Source organism: Vipera berus, assembly GCF_964194415.1.
Source record: "Vipera berus genome assembly, chromosome: 6".
NCBI classification, from domain to species: Eukaryota; Metazoa; Chordata; class Lepidosauria; order Squamata; family Viperidae; genus Vipera; species Vipera berus.
Window position 1 is genome coordinate 88,326,620 of NC_138208.1, and position 18,066 is coordinate 88,344,685.

Sequence of the window (18,066 nt, forward strand, 5' to 3'; positions counted from 1 at the left end):
TGGAATGGAATGGAATGGAATGGAATGGAATGGAATGGAATGGAATGGAATGGAATGCAATAGAATAGAATAGAATAGAATAGAATAGAATAGAATAGAATAGAATAGAATAGAATAGAATAGAATAGAATAGAATAGAATAGAATAGAATAGAATAGAATAGAATAGAAAAGAAAATATGGAATGGAATGGAATGGAATGGAATGGAATGGAATGGAATGGAATGGAATAGAAAATATGAAATGGAATGGAATAGAATAGAATAGAAAAGAAAATATGGAGTAGAATAGAATAGAATAGAATAGAATAGAATAGAATAGAATAGAATAGAATAGAATAGAATAGAATAGAATAGAATAGAATAGAATAGAATAGAATAGAATAGAATAGAAAAGAAAATATGGAATGGAATGGAATGGAATGGAATGGAATGGAATGGAATGGAATGGAATAGAAAATATGAAATGGAATGGAATAGAATAGAATAGAAAAGAAAATATGGAATAGAATAGAATAGAATAGAATAGAATAGAATAGAATAGAATAGAATAGAATAGAATAGAATAGAATAGAATAGAATAATAATAACAACAACAGCAGCAGCAGCAGCAGAACAGATGAGAAAGAACTGGAGAAGATAACAAAATACAAAGACCTACAAATAGAAATAGAAAGACTGTGGCAAAGGCAAGCAAGGGGAGTACCAATAGTAAGAGGCGCCTTGGGTGCAATCCCAAAACAACTGAAGCACCACTTGAACACCATCATTGGCATTGACAAATTCGCCATTAGTCAATTGCAAAAGGCGGCCTTACTAGGAACTACTTCCATCCTGCGACAAGATCTGTAATACCATCCAACATCCACATCTGCCTATCCCAGGTCCTTGGTAAGGACTTGATAAGTAGACAAAAATGCCAAACACAGCCTGAACATCTGGCTGACTGTGATAATAATAATAATAATAATAATGATAATAATAATAATAATAATAATAATAATAATAATAATAATAATAATAATAATAATAATATGGAAGGGACCTTGGAGGTCATCTAGTCCAATCCCCTGCTCAAGCAGGAGATCTATTCTCCAAAGCACCTGAAGGCAGGACAAGAAGCAATGGATGGAAACTAACCAAGGAGAGAAGCAACCTGGAACTAAGGAGAAACTTCCTGACTGTTAGAACAATTAACCAGTGGAACCACCTGCCTCCAGAAGTTGTGAATACTCCATCGCTGGAGGCTTTTAAGAAGAGATTGGACAGCCATTTGTCTGAAATGGTACAAGGTTTCCTCCCTGAGCAGGGGGTTGGACTAGATGACCTCCAAAGTTCCTTCCAGCTCTGTTCTATTCTATTCTATTCTTTCTCTATTCTATTCTTTCTCTGTCCTATTCTATTCACAACCGTGTGACTCACTTAACAGCTGCAGGGATTCAGTTAACAACGGTGACAAGGAAGGTCATAAAAATGGGGCAAACATTCAGTTAACAAATGTCTCACTTAGCGACCAAAACCTGGGGCTCAATTGCGGTCGTTGAGAACTACCCGAATAACACCACGGCGGAAGAAATGAGGTGTTTTTTTTTAAAGACGTATTATAGCAATCTCAGCTTCTCATATCATCGCAGACATCCCATCACCACTTCAGAAGCATCTTCTGATTTTTTTTTCCCCCTAGGGCAGGTCAGAAGTCCAGCGAAACGAAAGAGAGATTTTAAAGACAGGATCAAAACTCGGATCATCTGAAACTAGTTTGCTATCTCCCCGCATTCCTGCGCTCCTACGTTCCCTTCGTTTAAGGAGCAAAACGCATCCGACACGTCGCTCTCTCGCGCGCGTGAAACTAGATCCGGGAAAAGCCGCGCGGCTCACCTGTTTCTCCGACATGACGTACAGGTGCTTGTGATCCACCGAAAAGGCCATATCCCTCAGGATCGGTCCCGAATCGGTCACTTGGACTATTTCATACTCCAGAGCTCCTTTGATGGGACCATCGATGCGGATCTGCAGAAGCCAAACAAAACAAAACAAAACACGGGAATGAGATCAAGGAAGTCACTGGGGGGGGGGAATCACAGTGTTTTTTTTCTCTTTCTTTCTTTTCTTCCCCCCCCCCAAATTTGTCACAATATAAAATGCAAGTGAAAATATATTGAGTGGGGAATGGAAAAGACAAAGAAAAGGGGAAGGGGAAATACAGGAGGAAGAGAAAAGGGAAAAGAAAGCGCACGCTTCCGGCTTTTTTTCGGCACAGTCAAATGCAAAATAAAATTACTTTCAGGACCCACCCCAAACCACATCTTAGGAAGACAAAATTCTTGGAGTCAAATCTATTCCAAAAAGAATCTTTACTATGACATGCTTGGTTGTAGGAATACGAGACAGGACTTAATATTTCCACGAACTAAACCCTTATATAGAGTTCCCGGTTTAACCCCCCTTAGCCTCATTTGGTCATTCCCCCATCCTTTATCTCATATCATCCCTCTTGTGGGAAGAAGGAACTTAGGACCTTTCATGTTTATTGCTCTCTTCCGTGACACAAGCCAGATGCTAGCCCTCCCTTTTGTTTCCCCAGTTCAAAAGGCTTCTCCTTTCCTTTGAAATGCCTAATACCGGTTCAATACACATCCATTCTCTTCTCTTCGGGAGATGGCAGATTCCATGGAATAATGTTTGAAACATTCCATTTATGAATATGATATAAATGGATTCTGACAATTACAGCCTCAGCTTTTGACTATACCAAATGCACGTTAGTCCTCGCCTCTCTGCAGCTCATTGAGTGACTGTCCAGAGTTACAACGACACTGAAAAATGGGATTAACGCCCGTTTTTCACAGTTACGAGCTTTGCAGCATCCCTCCTGGTCACGGGATCAAAATTCGGCCTCTTGGCAACCGACTCCTACTTATGACGGTTGTAGTGTCCCGGGGTCACGCCATCCCCTTTTGCAACCTTCTGACAAGCAAAGTCCATGGGGGGGGAGTCAGATTCACTTAACAACCATGTTGCTAACTGAACAAGTGCAATAACTCACCTAACAACTGTGGCAGAAGAAAAGAGGTCGTAAAATGGGGCAAAACTCACTTCACAAATTCTCGCTTAACAACATACATTTTGGGCTTGACTGCGGTCGTAAGTCGAGAACGATCTGCGCTGGTCGTTGGTGTGATGACAGACCGATTTAATCAGCAAAACCCAAAGATTTATTTACTTTTTAAAATTGTCTTGGACACAAAGTCCAGAAATGGTTTCATCTTCACGTGTAAGTCCTTGACTTACAACTATTTGTTTAGTGACCAAAGTTAGGGCGGCACTCAAAAAAGGGACTTAACCACCGTCACGGCATCCCTCATGATCATGGGATCAAAATTTGGGCGCTTGGCAAATGAGCGTGTATTTACGACGGTCGCAAATAGTAACCGCACGACGTCACATTAACATCCATGCAGGTTTCGCTTAAAGTCCGTAACCAGAAGTGGCAGGATTCCTGTCCCAAATCAGCACTGTCATGTGATGTCGCGCTTTACGCCCGTGTCACTTAGTGACCGAGTTGCCAATCCTAGTGACTGTCCTTAAAGCAGGGCTGCCTGCAATTGTGGTTAGCTCGAGTCAAGATTAGCATATTACAGAAAGATTTGTTTAATGACTACGTGATTTACTAAACTGCAATGATTTGTTTAACCACCGTGGCTAAAAACAGGTCACAATATTGGGTGTGACTCCCTTAACAACCGTCTTGCTTAGCAACCAAAATTCTAGTATCAATTCTCACAACTTGACGACTACTTGTGTATGTTGTTAAGTGCATAGTGTTTCCCTTTCAGCAAAGACACGAACACCAAGGAACAACCTTCCAATGTGTTGTTGTTGTTAGTTGCGAAGTCGTGTCCGACCCATCGCGACCCTATGGACAATGTTCCTCCAGGCCTTCCTGTCCTCTACCATCTTCTGGAGTCCATTTAAGCTCACGCCTACTGCTTCAGTGACTCCATCCAGCCACCTCATTCTCTGTCGTCCCCTTCTTCTATTGCCCTCGATCTTTCCCAGCATTAGGCTCTTCTCCAGTGAGTCCTTCCTTCTCATTAGGTCACCAAAGTATCTGAGTTTCAACTTCAGGATCTGGCCTTCTAAAGAGCAGTCAGGGTTGATCTCCTCTAGGACTGACCGGTTTGATCACCTTGCAGTCCGAGGGACTCGCAGGAGTCTTCTCCAGCACCAGAGTTCAAAGGCCTCCATTCTTTGGCGCTCGGCCTTTCTTTTTTTTTTTTTATTAAAGAGTTTTACAATATTTTACAATATATCCCCAAATCCCTCCCACCCCAACCCCCCCACTTCCCCCCCCCACTTCCCAGAGCTAAATACAGGATTATAGTTACAACAATCATATTCTAAATAAAAATTTACACAATATACAATCAACCAAATTCGTACTGCGCTTTAACTCTCTCTTAGCATAACTACTAACAATAACAATATCCCTCTAAAATCTACTCATAGGCTAAATGGAACTTTTTGGTCCCATATTTGTTTTCAATATAATCTATCCATCTCCTCCAAACTGAAATATATCTCTCCTGTGAGTGATCCTTTAAATAAGCAGAAATCTTGGACATTTCTGCAAGATTAGAAACTTTAAACACCCATTCTTCTACCGTGGGCAGATTGTCCTTCTTCCAATATTGTCCCACCAGTAACCGTGCTGCCGTTATCATATTCAACATCAGATTAGTCTCTTTGACATCACAATTTACAACAATACCCAGTAAGAACAATTGCGGGGAAAACTTTATCTTCCTCTTAAAAATCTTTTGAATGTTCCACCAAATTTTAATCCAGAAGGCTTTTATGTTTCTACAAGTCCACCACATGTGGAAATAGGTAGCTTCTAAGCTACCACACCTCCAACACTTAGACTGCAGATTAGGATACATGTTGGACAACTTCTTGGGATCCAGATGCCATCTATAAAACATTTTGTAAAAACTTTCTCTTAAATTTTGAGCCTGGGTAAATTTAACATTTCTAACCCAAATTATCTCCCAGGTGTCCAACGAGATTGGTTCCTGAATATTTTGTGCCCACTTTACCATGCAATCTTTAACCAATTCCGTTTCCGAATCCAATTCAATTAAAGCATTATATATCCTCTTTATATGTGCACATTTTGAATCTCTAATTTGCTTTACTAAATTTTGATCTGTAATTGTGATACAATTACCAATTAGGCGCTCGGCCTTTCTTATGGTCCAACTATCACTGTCATACATTGCAACTGGGAAGACCGTAGCCTTGACTATACGCACTTTTGTTGGCAGGGTGATGTCTCTGCCTTCCAACGTACTTTAGGTTAAAATAGATCCCATACTTCCTACAAGACAAGGATTTGATTTTTTGCTTTCCCACCAACCGGCAAAACTAATTAAGACTGGAAATAGGGTTCGGAAAGAGTCTGCCAATATCTTCAGGATGGGGTCGAGATTGGACTCCCAATTTTCCTACCTGAAATTACCGCTTGCTTTGCTGCTGTCGTTCTACACATGGGCAACGGAGGTATAAGGGGCTGGAAAGGCATTTTGTAATGTGATGTGAGGATGACCTTGGGAGACAGAGGGGAAAAGGTGCTGCCTAGGAAAAGGGTCAGATAAGAGAGGCCACGGCCCTCAGCGGCACAACGGGTGGAGAAAGAGACTCGGGAAGGGGCTCCTCCCTCAGAAAAGACCCCCATCTCAGGCTGCAAAGGAGACTGGGGAAGATTTGTACTTTCAGACATTCCGTAGATCAGAGGGTGGGAAGAGACAGAGATGGAGACAGAGATGACAGGGAAAGAGAAAGAGAGAGAGATGGGGGGAAGATAGAAATAGACAGATAAATAGAGAGAGACTAGATAGATAGATAGATAGATAGATAGATAGATAGATAGATAGATAGATAGATAGATAGATAGATAGATAGATAGATAATGGATGCATGGATGTATAAATATATAGACAGATAATGGATGAAGGATAAACAGATACAGAGATAATGGATGGATGGATGGATGGATGGATGGATAGAGGAAAGGCATATAAAGATTAGATAGATAGATAGATAGATAGATAGATAGATAACGAATGGATGGATAGACAGATAATGGATAAAGGCAGATACATACAATGGATGGATGGATAATAGAAGGATAGATAATGGATGGATGGATGGATAGATAGATAGATAATGGATGGATAGACAGATAATGGATGAAGGATAGACAGATACACAGATAATGGATGGATGGATGGATAATGAAAGGATAGATAGATAGATAGATAGATAGATAGATAGATAGATAGATAGATAGGTAGGTAGGTAGATAGATAGATAGATAGATAGATAATGGAAGAAAGCATACACATAGATACTGGATCAATGGATGGACGGACGGACAGACACACAGACAGACGGATGTCCCAGTCCGAACACCATTCTCATCCATTTAAAAACTGTGTCAAGATCGACAAGGATGGGCAAAGAAGAAACAGAGGTGTGGTAAAATCAAGATATTGGCTACATTTAAAAAGAAAAAGGAAAGAAAAAAGAGGGCCTTTGGGTGGCAGGCTCCTGGGTGCCATCTTGACTTTTTGGAGCCCTCCTCCTCCCCCCGCTTCCTGCCGAGATCGCTCTGCTCCAGTTCTGGGGGGTGGGGGAACCATCACCTGCCTCTCCAATTTATTTTGGCCTAGACAGACCCATCTGTTTTCCTTTAAAGCCCCCTCCCCCGGCCTTTCCCCTTATTGGAAATGACTGAGCTTTTCCGGTTAATCACCAAATCGACCTCCTCGCTGATCAGGCGCCCAGCCTCGCACTTTGTTTGAACAGATTTTCTGTCAGGGAGAGTAGCGGCCTGGATGACATGAAGAGACGTTTCCTCGTTAAGAGGGCCCTGCTAATTGACTAACAAGGCTGACCCGGGACATTTGATTGCCGGAGGCAAAAGGATAATAAGCAACATGTGGATTGTCCGTCAGTGCTCGTTGACCCCGATTACGGTACACGTCCCCAAGCTGAGATTCTCCAGATGTGTTAGAACTATAACTCCCAAGGCGCCTAGCCGTGAATCCTTGGGAATTGGTGTGTGTGTGTAGGGGGGGAAGAGAGGAATCGCTGCCCTGGGATTTGTAGGTTCCGACTTGAGCACAACCTCGAGGGTCATCGTTGTGTCCTTTCCTAACTACAGATTGTCCTCGGCTTCACAAAAGTTGGTTGAGCGACATCCGAGAAGTTTCTTCGTTTCTGACCATTCAGTTTGGAAGCTTCTTCAGTTCAGTCAAAACTGAAGATGCTTCTTGGATGAGAAGCGAAGCGTTCTCAAGTTCAGAGAAGAGCAACTAAGATGATCCAAGGCCTGGAGGCTAAAACATACAAAGAATGGTTGCAGGGTTTGGCTAGTCCAAGGGTAGGCAACCTTGGCTCTTTTATGACTCGTGGACTTCAACTCCCAGAATTCCTGAGCCAGCATGGCTCAGCATGAAAACCCCTCCATTTCTCCTCAGCATGGCTGGCTCAGGAATTCTGGGAGTTGAAGTCCCCAAGTCATGAAGGGGCCATAGTTCCCCCATGCTGGCTCAGGAATTCTGGGAGTTGAAGTCCACAAGTCATAAAAGAGCCAAGGTTGCCCACCCCTGGGCTAGTCTAAAGAAAAGAAGAAATAGGGGAGACATGATAGCAGCGTTCCAGTATTTGAGGGGCTGCCACAAAGAAGGGGGGGTCACATTATTCTCCAAAGCTCCAGAGGGAAGGACGAGAAACAATGGTTGGAAACTGATCAAGGAGAGAAGCAACTTGGAATTAAGGAGAAACTTCCCTTGAGTGGGGAAGATTAACCAGTGGAACAGCTTGCCACAGAGGTTCTGGGTGCTCCATCACTGGAGGTTTTTAAGAAGAGACTAGACAGTCACTTATCGGATATGGTATAGGTTTTAATGCTTGAGCAGGGGGCTGGACTAGAAGATCTTTAAGGTCCCTTCCAGATTCGATTCTATTCTATTCTATTCTATTCTATTCTATTCTATTCTATTCTATTCTATTCTATTCTATTCTATTCTATTCTATTCTATTCTATTCTATTCTTCTGTTCCATTCCATTCATTCTCTATTCTATTCTATTCTATTCTATTCTATTCTATTCTATTCTATTCTATTCTATTCTATTCTATTCTATTCTATTCTATTCTATTCTATTCTATTCTATTTTTCTGTTCCATTCCATTCATTCTCTATTCTATTCTATTCTATTCTATTCTATTCTATTCTATTCTATTCTATTCTATTCTATTCTATTCTATTCTATTCCACTCCATATTTTCTATTCTATTCTATTCTATTCTATTCTATTCTATTCTATTCTATTCTATTCTATTCTATTCTATTCTATTCTATTCTATTCTATTCTATTCTTCTGTTCCATTCCATTCATTCTCTATTCTATTCTATTCTATTCTATTCTATTCTATTCTATTCTATTCTATTCTATTCTATTCTATTCTATTCTATTCTATTCTATTCTATTCTATTTTTCTGTTCCATTCCATTCATTCTCTATTCTATTCTATTCTATTCTATTCTATTCTATTCTATTCTATTCTATTCTATTCTATTCTATTCTATTCTATTCTATTCTATTCTATTCTATTCTATTCTATTCCACTCCATATTTTCTATTCTATTCTATTCTATTCTGTTCTATTCTATTCTATTCTATTCTATTCTATTCTATTCTATTCTATTCTATTCTATTCTATTCTATTCTATTCTATTCTATTCTATTCTATTCTATTCTATTCTATTCTATTCTATTCTATTCTATTCTATTCTATTCCACTCCATATTTTCTATTCTATTCTATTCTATTCTATTCTATTCTATTCTATTCTATTCTATTCTATTCTATTCTATTCTATTCTATTCCACCAAGAAAGTCCAGTTGCCTTTCGGAAAAATGCATCTTCGGGACAAGCAAATGAGAATTTCCTGGGTCAACAGCCCCTCGCTCGAATCTCCAAGTCAACCTCCTGAAGCTCCTCCCTAACTCGCAACCGACTTAAAAAAAAGACACGGGACTTGCATTTGAGTTCTCGGATAAAAATCCATTCCCACTTTACCCATCGTGCATCTTTGGCCTTTGCACACCTCCTTCCCACAGCCTGGATTTACCCACTCTGCCGCCCAGCCTGGGGGAGGGGGGAGGGAAGGGGGGTGTCTAAGCCAGCTGGCAGATCCAAAGAAGGACTCTGGCCTCAATTCCATCTCCCTGGAACCATCTCCACGTTCCCTTTTCTGCTGCCAACCAGGTTTTCTGTGAAAAAACGAGCTGCCCCACACTCATTCAAAGGTCAACCAGCCCAGGGACCCCCCTGGCAGATGTTTGTTTGTTTGCTCAAACATTATCTGAGGCTGGCGGGTGGATGTCTATCCACTGAAGTATCGAGACAATTAATATCCGCTCCCAGTAGCAAACAGATGCTTGCATTCAAGTGTTCCAGCTTGAGCTTGGATGGGAATTATCCCTTTAATGAGCAAACAAGATGATTCCTCTTTAAAGGGGCAGGACAGCTTTTTTTTTCCTTTCCTCTTTCTGGCTCAGGATGAGTTTGACCCCCCCCCCCAAAAAAAAACCTACCGGCTCAAACAGAGCCTAGTTCCCACACAGCTGGATTGAGAAACGCTCCCCCCCCCACTATGGAGAGCTGGGATGGATTGATTGACTGATTGATTTGCTATCCCACCTTGCCTATTTGTTTGAGTAAGCCAAGGAAGCGAATGCACCCAACGCTCCTTCTTCCTATTTTCCCCATTCACAACAAGCCTGTGAGGTGGGCTGGGCTGGGAGAGAGGGACTGGCTCCAGGTTATCCTGCCGGTTTTCATAGCTAACTCACCATCTCCTGATGCTTGGCCCAACTGGTTTTCATGGATTAAAACTCACAGTTTTTGGCTTCTAGCCTGGCTTGCTTGCTTGCTTTCCCTTCATCTCCTTCCCCCTCCCTCCCTCCCTCCCTCCCTTTCTTTTTCTTTCTTTCTTTCTTTTCTTTCTTTCTTTTTTTCTTTCTCTTTCTTTCCTTCCCTTCATCTCCTTCCGTCCCTCCCTCCCTCCCTTCCTTTTTCTTTCTTTCTTTTTCTTTCTTTCTTTCTTTCTTTCTTTCCTTCCCTTCATCTCCTTCCGCCCCTCCCTCCCTCCCTTCCTTTTTCTTTCTTTCTTTTTCTTTCTTTCTTTCTTTCCCTTCATCTCCTTCCCCCTCCCTCCCTTTCTTTCTTTCTTTCTTTCTTTCTTTCTTTCTTTCTTTCTTTCTTTCTTTCTTTCTTTCTTTCTTTCCCTTCATCTCCTTCCGCCCCCCCTTCCTTCCTTCTTTCCTTCCTTTCTTCCTTTCTTTTTCTTTCTTTCTTCCTTTCTCTTTCTTTCTTTCTTTCCCTTCATCTCCTTCCCCCTCCCTCCCTTTCTTTCTTTCTTTCTTTTTTCTTTCCTTCCCTTCATCTCCTTCCACCCCTCCCTCCCTTCCTTTCTTTTTCTTTCTTTATTTCTTTCTTTCCCTTCATCTCCTTCCTTCCTCCCTCCCTTTCTTTCCCTTCATCTCCTTCCACCCCCTTCCTTCCTTCTTCCTTTCTTTTTTCTTTCTTTCCTCCCATCTATCTATCTATCTATCTATCTATCTATCCATCCATCCATCCACCTACCTACCTACCTACCTACCTACCTACCTATCTATCTTGCCTTTATTATTATTACAAATAAGCTGGCAAACATATCCAACCCACCTTCCTCCTCTTGTTTTCCCCACAATAACAACCCTGTGAGGTGGGCAAAGAGAGAGTGGGGGGACTGGCCCCAAATCTGGCCCCAGATGTGGCTTTCACCGCTAAGGCTTGACTTGAACTCGTGGTCTGCCACTTCCCAGCCCGATGATTTAACCACTAGACCAAACTGGCTCTCTTCTCTTAAGATCCCGGGGGTGTGTGTGAAATTGCTCGCAATCCCAAAAGACCCCAAAAGAGCGTGACCAATTAACCGCCAAAGCTCATCTGGGATGGATGGTAGACAGTCTCCTGACTTGAGAAAGGGGTTGGACTAGAAGACCTCCAAGGTCCCTTCCAACTCTTACGATTCCGCGTTCAAGCTCAGAAACTCGGGACCACGCTAAAACGTCTAGGAGATCGGTCACCTCTGATCTTGGTCCAGAGATCTTCCTTTACCCCAGATCTCCTCCATTCATCTCATTAGGTGCCCCAGACGGATGCGCTGAGGGTGCCGTGTTCGCCAGCCGCCCTGGGCGCGCACATCAATCCACGTTGCCCAAAGTGTGAGCTGGCCAGAGGCGTTATGAGCAGACCAAATCCTCTCCAGAGCCTTATTGCTTTTCCAATATTGTGCCTTCTCCCTAATTTAGGGGCACAATGACCCCCAAAGGACCTATGGCTCTGTGGTTGGATGTCCTTCTACAGGGGGGAAAAAAAACAACAACAACACAGCCACGTCGACACACGGGCTGCGGCATATGTGATGCTTCCCACCTCTTTAATTGATTTAAGCTATATTGATCTGGGAAATCGGAGGGCTGGGTACCAGCAGGGGTGGGAATTTACCGGCAGCCAAGCTTTCATTTTCTCACACACACACACACACCATCCCCATCCCCAGTTCATCTTCAGTCTAGGCTTAATGGCCTCCTTTAATTTTGTCTAATGCCTGCTAAGGGCCAGTCAGTGGATAATTTAAAAATGTGCATTTTAGGTCCCAGAAGATACTAAGGAAGCTGTTAGCAAACTCTGCTAAGGTGGCAGGTGGAGTCTCTGCCTGATGCTCAGACATTGAAAGGTAGCGCGCGCGCGCACACACACACACACACACACACACACACACAGAGAGAAAAGGAAAAATACAGCTTCTAGCACATGCAGGAAGATTTAAACTAGACCCTGGGTATGTCTCTAGTTTAATGGGGAAAAAAGGACCAGGGATGACATGATAGCAGTATTCCAATATTTGAGGGGATGCCACAAAGAAGAGTTGGGGGGGTTCAACCTGTTCTCCAAAGCACCTGAAGGCAGAACAAGAAGCAACGGTTGGAAACTCCTCAAGGAGAGAAGCAACCTGGAACTAAGGAGAAATTTCCTAATAGCGAGAACGTTTAACCAGTGGAACGACCTGCCTCCAGAAGTTGTGGATGCCCCCACACTGGAGGTTTTTAAAGAAGAGACTGGACAGCCATTTGTCTGAAATGGTACGAGGTTTCCTGCCACGAGCAGGGGGCTGGGCTAGCACAGGGCTTTTCAACCAGTGGTACGGGTACCACCTGTGGTACATTGGCACCTGGCAGGTGGTACACGACCATCCTAGAAAAGTGGTAGCAGGGAAGGGGAATGAGATGAACCGGCGGCAGCACCGCACAAGCCTGAGCGAGAGACGGCTGGAGCTGCAGGGCTGTCAGGGCTCAGCAGAAGCGCCAGGATCGGCGCCAGGATCCAGCTGGAGCTCGGCGCTGATCCTGGCGCTTCTGCTGAGCCCAGAAGAAGCGCCGATCAGCTGGAACATTGCAGCATCTCCAGGGTCTTGTGAGTTGCATTCAGAGGCTTGGCAACTGATTCATATTTATGACGGTCAGTGTCCCAGGGTCATGTGAAGTGACCAAAACCTGCTGCAACCACCCAGCAGAGGGGGGTGGGGGAATAAAAACCAAACACCCCCCACCCCACCCCCCGGCTGCCAATCCTCAACAGAAATTCTCACAACAATGAAAACCTCGGACAGGAGGAAGAGCGCCCACCGGGCGGGCAGGCAGGCGTCTTGCTCGGCTGTGGCTTGGGGGGGGGGCACTTTTTTCAGGGCCATTGTCACTTCAAACAGTCACTAAGCGAACTGTCGTAAGTCGAGGACTACCTGTACTTCATCACTTTTTTTTCCTCTTTTTTTTTTTGGTCATCAAGTTTCTTGACCCCTTGCTAGGCGACTGGTGGTCCTCGGATGTTGCCATATCCTAAAAGTGGTACAATGGGTGAAAAAGGTGAAAAGCCCTGGACTAGATGACCTCTGAGGGCCCTCTCACAGTGACTGTTTTTGAGCCACGTCTCGCCCAATCTGTACTTGTACCTTTGATTCTTTTTTTTTCCTGCCTAAATGTAAAACTTTGCTTTTCTCCACACTGAAACTCATTTTGTTGGACAGGGCCCACGGTTCAAGTTTGTCAAGATCTTTTTGGATCCTGAGTTTGTCTCCTGGGGTGTTGGCTACTCCTGCCAGTTTGGTGTTGTCATCTGCGAATTTGATGAGTTTCCCTTCCATTCCCTCATTGATAAGTCATTGATAAAGATATGGAAGAGTCCTGGGCCTAAGACGGAACCTTGTGGTATCCCACTGCTTCCTTCTCTCTGTGTGGATGTGGTGCTTCCAAAAGGAAGACTTGGGCAATCGGCATATAGAATCAGAGAGCTGAAAGGAACCTTGGAGGTCATCTAGTCCAACCCCCTGCTCAAGCTTGGAGACCTTATGCCATTCTGGACAGTCTCCTCTTGAAAAACCTCCGGTGATGGAGCACCCACAACTTTTTTTAAAAAAATTAAAATTTTTATAAAAGTTACAATATAAACCCACCCCACCCTCCCCCACCCCCTCCCTCGCTTCCCAGAGTTGAATACAGGGTTACAAATAAAATAAACATAATCTAACTAACATTAACCAACTATGTTTTTTTTTGTTTTGTTTTTTTAATTTTTATTACATTTATATCCTGCCCTTCTCCGAAGACTCAGGGCGGCTTACAAGCTTAGCAGTAGCCTTCATTCTATGTATATGCCTGCTTGTTAGGGCTTTCACACACACCCCAAGCGGCATTATTACAAAGTCAGCTTAATTGCCCCCAACAATCTGGGTTATGTAAGTAACCAAGTTCTTAATGCGCTTTAACTCCCTTTAAACTAAAAATACAAACCAAGTTAGAATATACATAACAATAACATAAACAAATAACATCCTTATTATTAAGCTAATCAAAAATTTCACTATAGTAAGCTACTCATAAAAATAACAATATAAAATCTATTCGTAAGCTAAATGAAACTTTTTAGTCCCATATTTAAGCACCCACAACTTCTGGAGGCAAAGCCGTCCCGCTGACAGATTGTTCTCACTGTTAGGAACTTTCTCTTTATTTCTAGGTTGAACCTGTGTTTGATAAGCTTCCATCCATCATTTCTTGTTCTGCCATATAAGGTGTTTTGGAGAATAGGTTGACACCACCACCACCCCCTCTTCTCTGTGGCAGCCCCCCAAATATTGGAAGACGGCTATCAGAGTAACAGAGTGGGAAGGGACCTTGGAGGTCTTCTAGTCCAACCCTCTTCTCAAACAGTCTCTTCTTAAAAACTCCCACCCACAACTTCTGGAGGCAAGTAGTTCCACTGGTTAATTGTCCTCACTGTCAGAAAATTTCTCCTTAGTTCTGGGTTGCTCCTCTCCTTGGTGAGTTTCCATCCGTTGCTTCTTCTCCTGCCTTCAGGTGCTTTGGGGAATAGCTTGTCTCCCTCTTCTTTGGGGCAGCCCCTGAGATATTGGAACACTGCCATCAGAATAACAGAAGGGACCTTGGAGGTCTTCTAGTCCAACCCCCTTCTAGTCAAGCAGAAGACTCTAGTGTATACTATCCTGGAGCAACGGCTGTCCAATCTTTTCTTCAAAACCTTTCAGTGAGCTTTTTGCAAAAATATGGGCCTGATGAAAGCTGAACATCTCCAGAATGTATGAAATGCGACTTCTGGGCAAGGCTTAGTCTTTTTTTAATGGATGTCCTGGCAAGATTTGAATGTTTGTCTTGGCAAGCTGCAACCTTGAAAAATTAGCTTTCCCCAGCCTGCCTCTTGTTGCTGCAAATGAACACTTCTCATTGATTAGCACATGGCTTGTAAGGGTCTAATTTATCAATCAGATGGCCCGGTGGGAGCGTGTATCAGTTTAGATTTCACAAATGATGTCATCTGTCAATTGGCAGAGGAAAGGCAATGTTGTAAGCGGTTGGCATCCACGGTGCCACGCTTGGAGGAGAAAGGAGAAGGAAAAAAAAAGGAGGATTCAATTTTTTCTTGACTTCTTTCCTTCCTTCCCTTTATAAAACCCTAGTAAAGCCATACCAGGAATACTGCAGCCAATTTTGGTCACCATATCACACAAAAAAGATGTTGAGAGTTTGTAAAAAAAATTCAGAGAAGAGCAACCAAGATGATCAAAGGCCTGGAGACTAAAACCTACGAAGAACGGCTGCGGGACTTGGGTTTGGCTAGTTCAGGGGTAGGCAACCTTGGCTCTTTTATGACTTGCGGACTTCAACTCCCAGAATTCCTGAGCCAGCATGGCTCAGCATGGAAACCTCTCCCTTTCCCCTCAGCATGGCTGCCTCAGGAATTCTGGGAGTTGAAGTCCACGAGTCATGAAGGGGCCTTAGATGCAGGGGTAGGCAACCTTGGCTCTTTTATGACTCGTGGACTTCAACTCCCAGAATTCCTGAGCCAGCATGGGGGAACTGTGGCCCCTTCATGACTTGTGGATTTCAACTCCCAGAATTCCTGAGCCGGCATGGCTCAGCATGGAAACCTCTCCCTTTCCCCTCAGTATTGGCTGCCTCAGGAATTCTGGGAGTTGAAGTCCCCAAGTCATAAAAGGGCCACGTTTGAAGACTCTTGGCCTGGATCCAAGCCTGCAGTTTCATCAAAATGGCCGACTGAGGAATTCTGAAGATACTATTCTTAGGTAATCTGTTATATCCTTTATGAATGCAGTGTCAATCCATCAGTTTAGATCAGGGGTGGGCAACCTTGGCTCTTTTATGACTCGTGGACTTCAACTCCCAGAATTCCTGAGCCAGCATGGCTCAGCATAAAAACCCCTCCATTTCTCCTTAGTATGGCTGGCTCAGGAATTCTGGGAGTTGAAGTCCCCAAGTCATAAAAGAGCCAAGGTTGCCCACCCCTGGGCTAGTCTAAAGAAAAGAAGAAATAGGGGAGACATGATAGCAGCATTCCAGTATCTGAAGGGTTGCCACAAGACAGAGGGGGTCACATTATTCTCCAAAGCACCAGAGGGAAGGACGAGAAACAATGGTTGGAAACTGACCAAAGAGAGATGCAACCTGGAATTAAGGAGAAACTTCCTGACAGTGAGGACAATTAACCAGTGGAACAGCTTGCCACCAGAAATCGTGGGCGCCCCATCACTGGAGATTTTTAAGGAAAGATTAAACAATCACTTTCCTGAGATGGTATAGGTTCTCCTGCTTGAGCAGGGGGCTGGACTAGTAGACCTCCGAGGTCCCTTCCAACTCTGTTATTCTATTCTATTCCATTCCATTCCATTCCATTCCATTCCATTCTATTCTATTCTATTCTATTCTATTCTATTCCACATATCCTATCCTATCCTATCCTATCCTATCCTATCCTATCCTATCCTATCCTATCCTATCCTATCCTATCCTATCCTATCCTATCCTATCTCCACCATCAGATCTGAGAATCTGCGCATGGTGATGATCTCATGAAAACTCCGAGGAGACGCCACCGTCAAGCCTCTGACCTTTTGACCGTTGCCTTCAAGGGTTGGCAAAGCAGGCCTTCTTCAGGGAACAGACAGATGACTCTCTTCACATCTGGAAAGCTTCCAAGGAGTGTGATTTGCACCACCACAATAGGGCCTTTGAGAGACCCAGAAGCAACTTGAGCTGAAAGCTTCGGAGCTCATCCGAGAATTCTCTCTCGAGCATCGCCCCCCCCTGCTGCCTCCCTCCCCCCCATCTTTGGGGAAGAAGGTCACCAACGCAAAGTTAACTTAACACAAAGTTAACTCGTGCTGTTGCCACACAACCGAGTTTGCGTCTTCCTTCGGGCCAAAGGATTCATTCCCCCCCCTCGCCCCCTCCCCCGATTCAGCAGCACTGCGATCACAGATGTTGTGTAGGCACAGCTACGCGCATCGCAGATGTCTTGATCAGATGGAGGGTGTGGGTGGGTGGGGGGGGGTCATCTTTGCCACAAAGCAGGCAAAAACACACAACACTCCGAGTTTATAAAACCCAGAAGGCTCCAACGGAGACTGCTGTCGTAGCATCGCCCCTGGTCCTTCTCTTCATTCAATTAGACATAATCAATTCCTGCAACCGTTCCTTATATATTGTAGCCTCCAGCCCCCTGATCCTCTTTGTTGCTCTTCTCTGCCCTCTTTCTGGAGTCTCCACAACTTTTTTACATTGTGGTGACCAAAAGATCCAGGTTCAAGCAGCCCCCTCCCCTCGGCCCCGCGTGACTTTGGGACCAGACCCCCTCCCCTCCTCAGTTGCCCTTCCCCTCCCAGGTTTCCCCTCCCTGTAAAAATGCAAGGAGAGGACGATGGATTCCATGGATGTCCTGATAGAAATCCCGTCAAGAATTAAATCTACGTAAGGCTGGAGCTCGCTCAGGCCAGCCTGACACGGAGACCCCTGCCGTGGGCGAGAGGGATGCAAGGGGAGGGGGTGTCAGTGCCCCTTCCTCGGCTGGCTGGAGCAGCCCCTCCCCTCCTTTCCCCAAGGAACCTGACATCACCCAGTCCATGAAACCCTAGCCGGAGTTGATGCGACATAAGGTCACCGATGGAGACAAAGGCAAGGTTAGCAGCTCATTGTCAAGACAAGAGGCCGGGCAGATCAGAGGCACCCAGAGGAGGGTGGGAGCGCGGGGGATTTTCGCTGGCTGGGTTTTCCTAAGCGCCCCCCCCCCCGATCAGAGGGAGAGTGGGTGGGTGAAGAACTTCCTCTCCTTCTTCTCCTCCTCTTCCTCTTCTTCCTCTTTCTCCTCCTCCTCCTCCTCCTTCCCTCCATCCATTATCTATCTATCTATCTATCTTCCTTCCTTCCTTCCTTCCTTCCTCCTTCATATCTATCTATCTATCTATCTATCTATCTTCCTTCCTTCCTTCCTTCCTTCCTTCCTTCCTCCTTCATATCTATCTATCTATCTATCTATCTATCTATCTATCTATCTATCTATCTATCTCTATCTCTATCT

The 18,066-nt window shown here is 44.1% G+C and overlaps 1 protein-coding gene across 1 annotated transcript in view; it reads right to left on the reverse strand.

Annotated features, from left to right (window-relative positions):
- The window catches only part of PLXNA4 (plexin A4), a gene marked incomplete at both ends in the record, with an annotated part of 438,455 nt that overhangs the window by 239,854 nt on the left and 180,535 nt on the right, over positions 1–18,066 (reverse strand). The window contains one exon of the mRNA XM_081331751.1: positions 1,877–2,008. Within this exon, the coding sequence (XP_081187877.1) occupies positions 1,877–2,008 (132 nt within the window). The remainder of the gene's footprint in view (positions 1–1,876; positions 2,009–18,066) is intronic.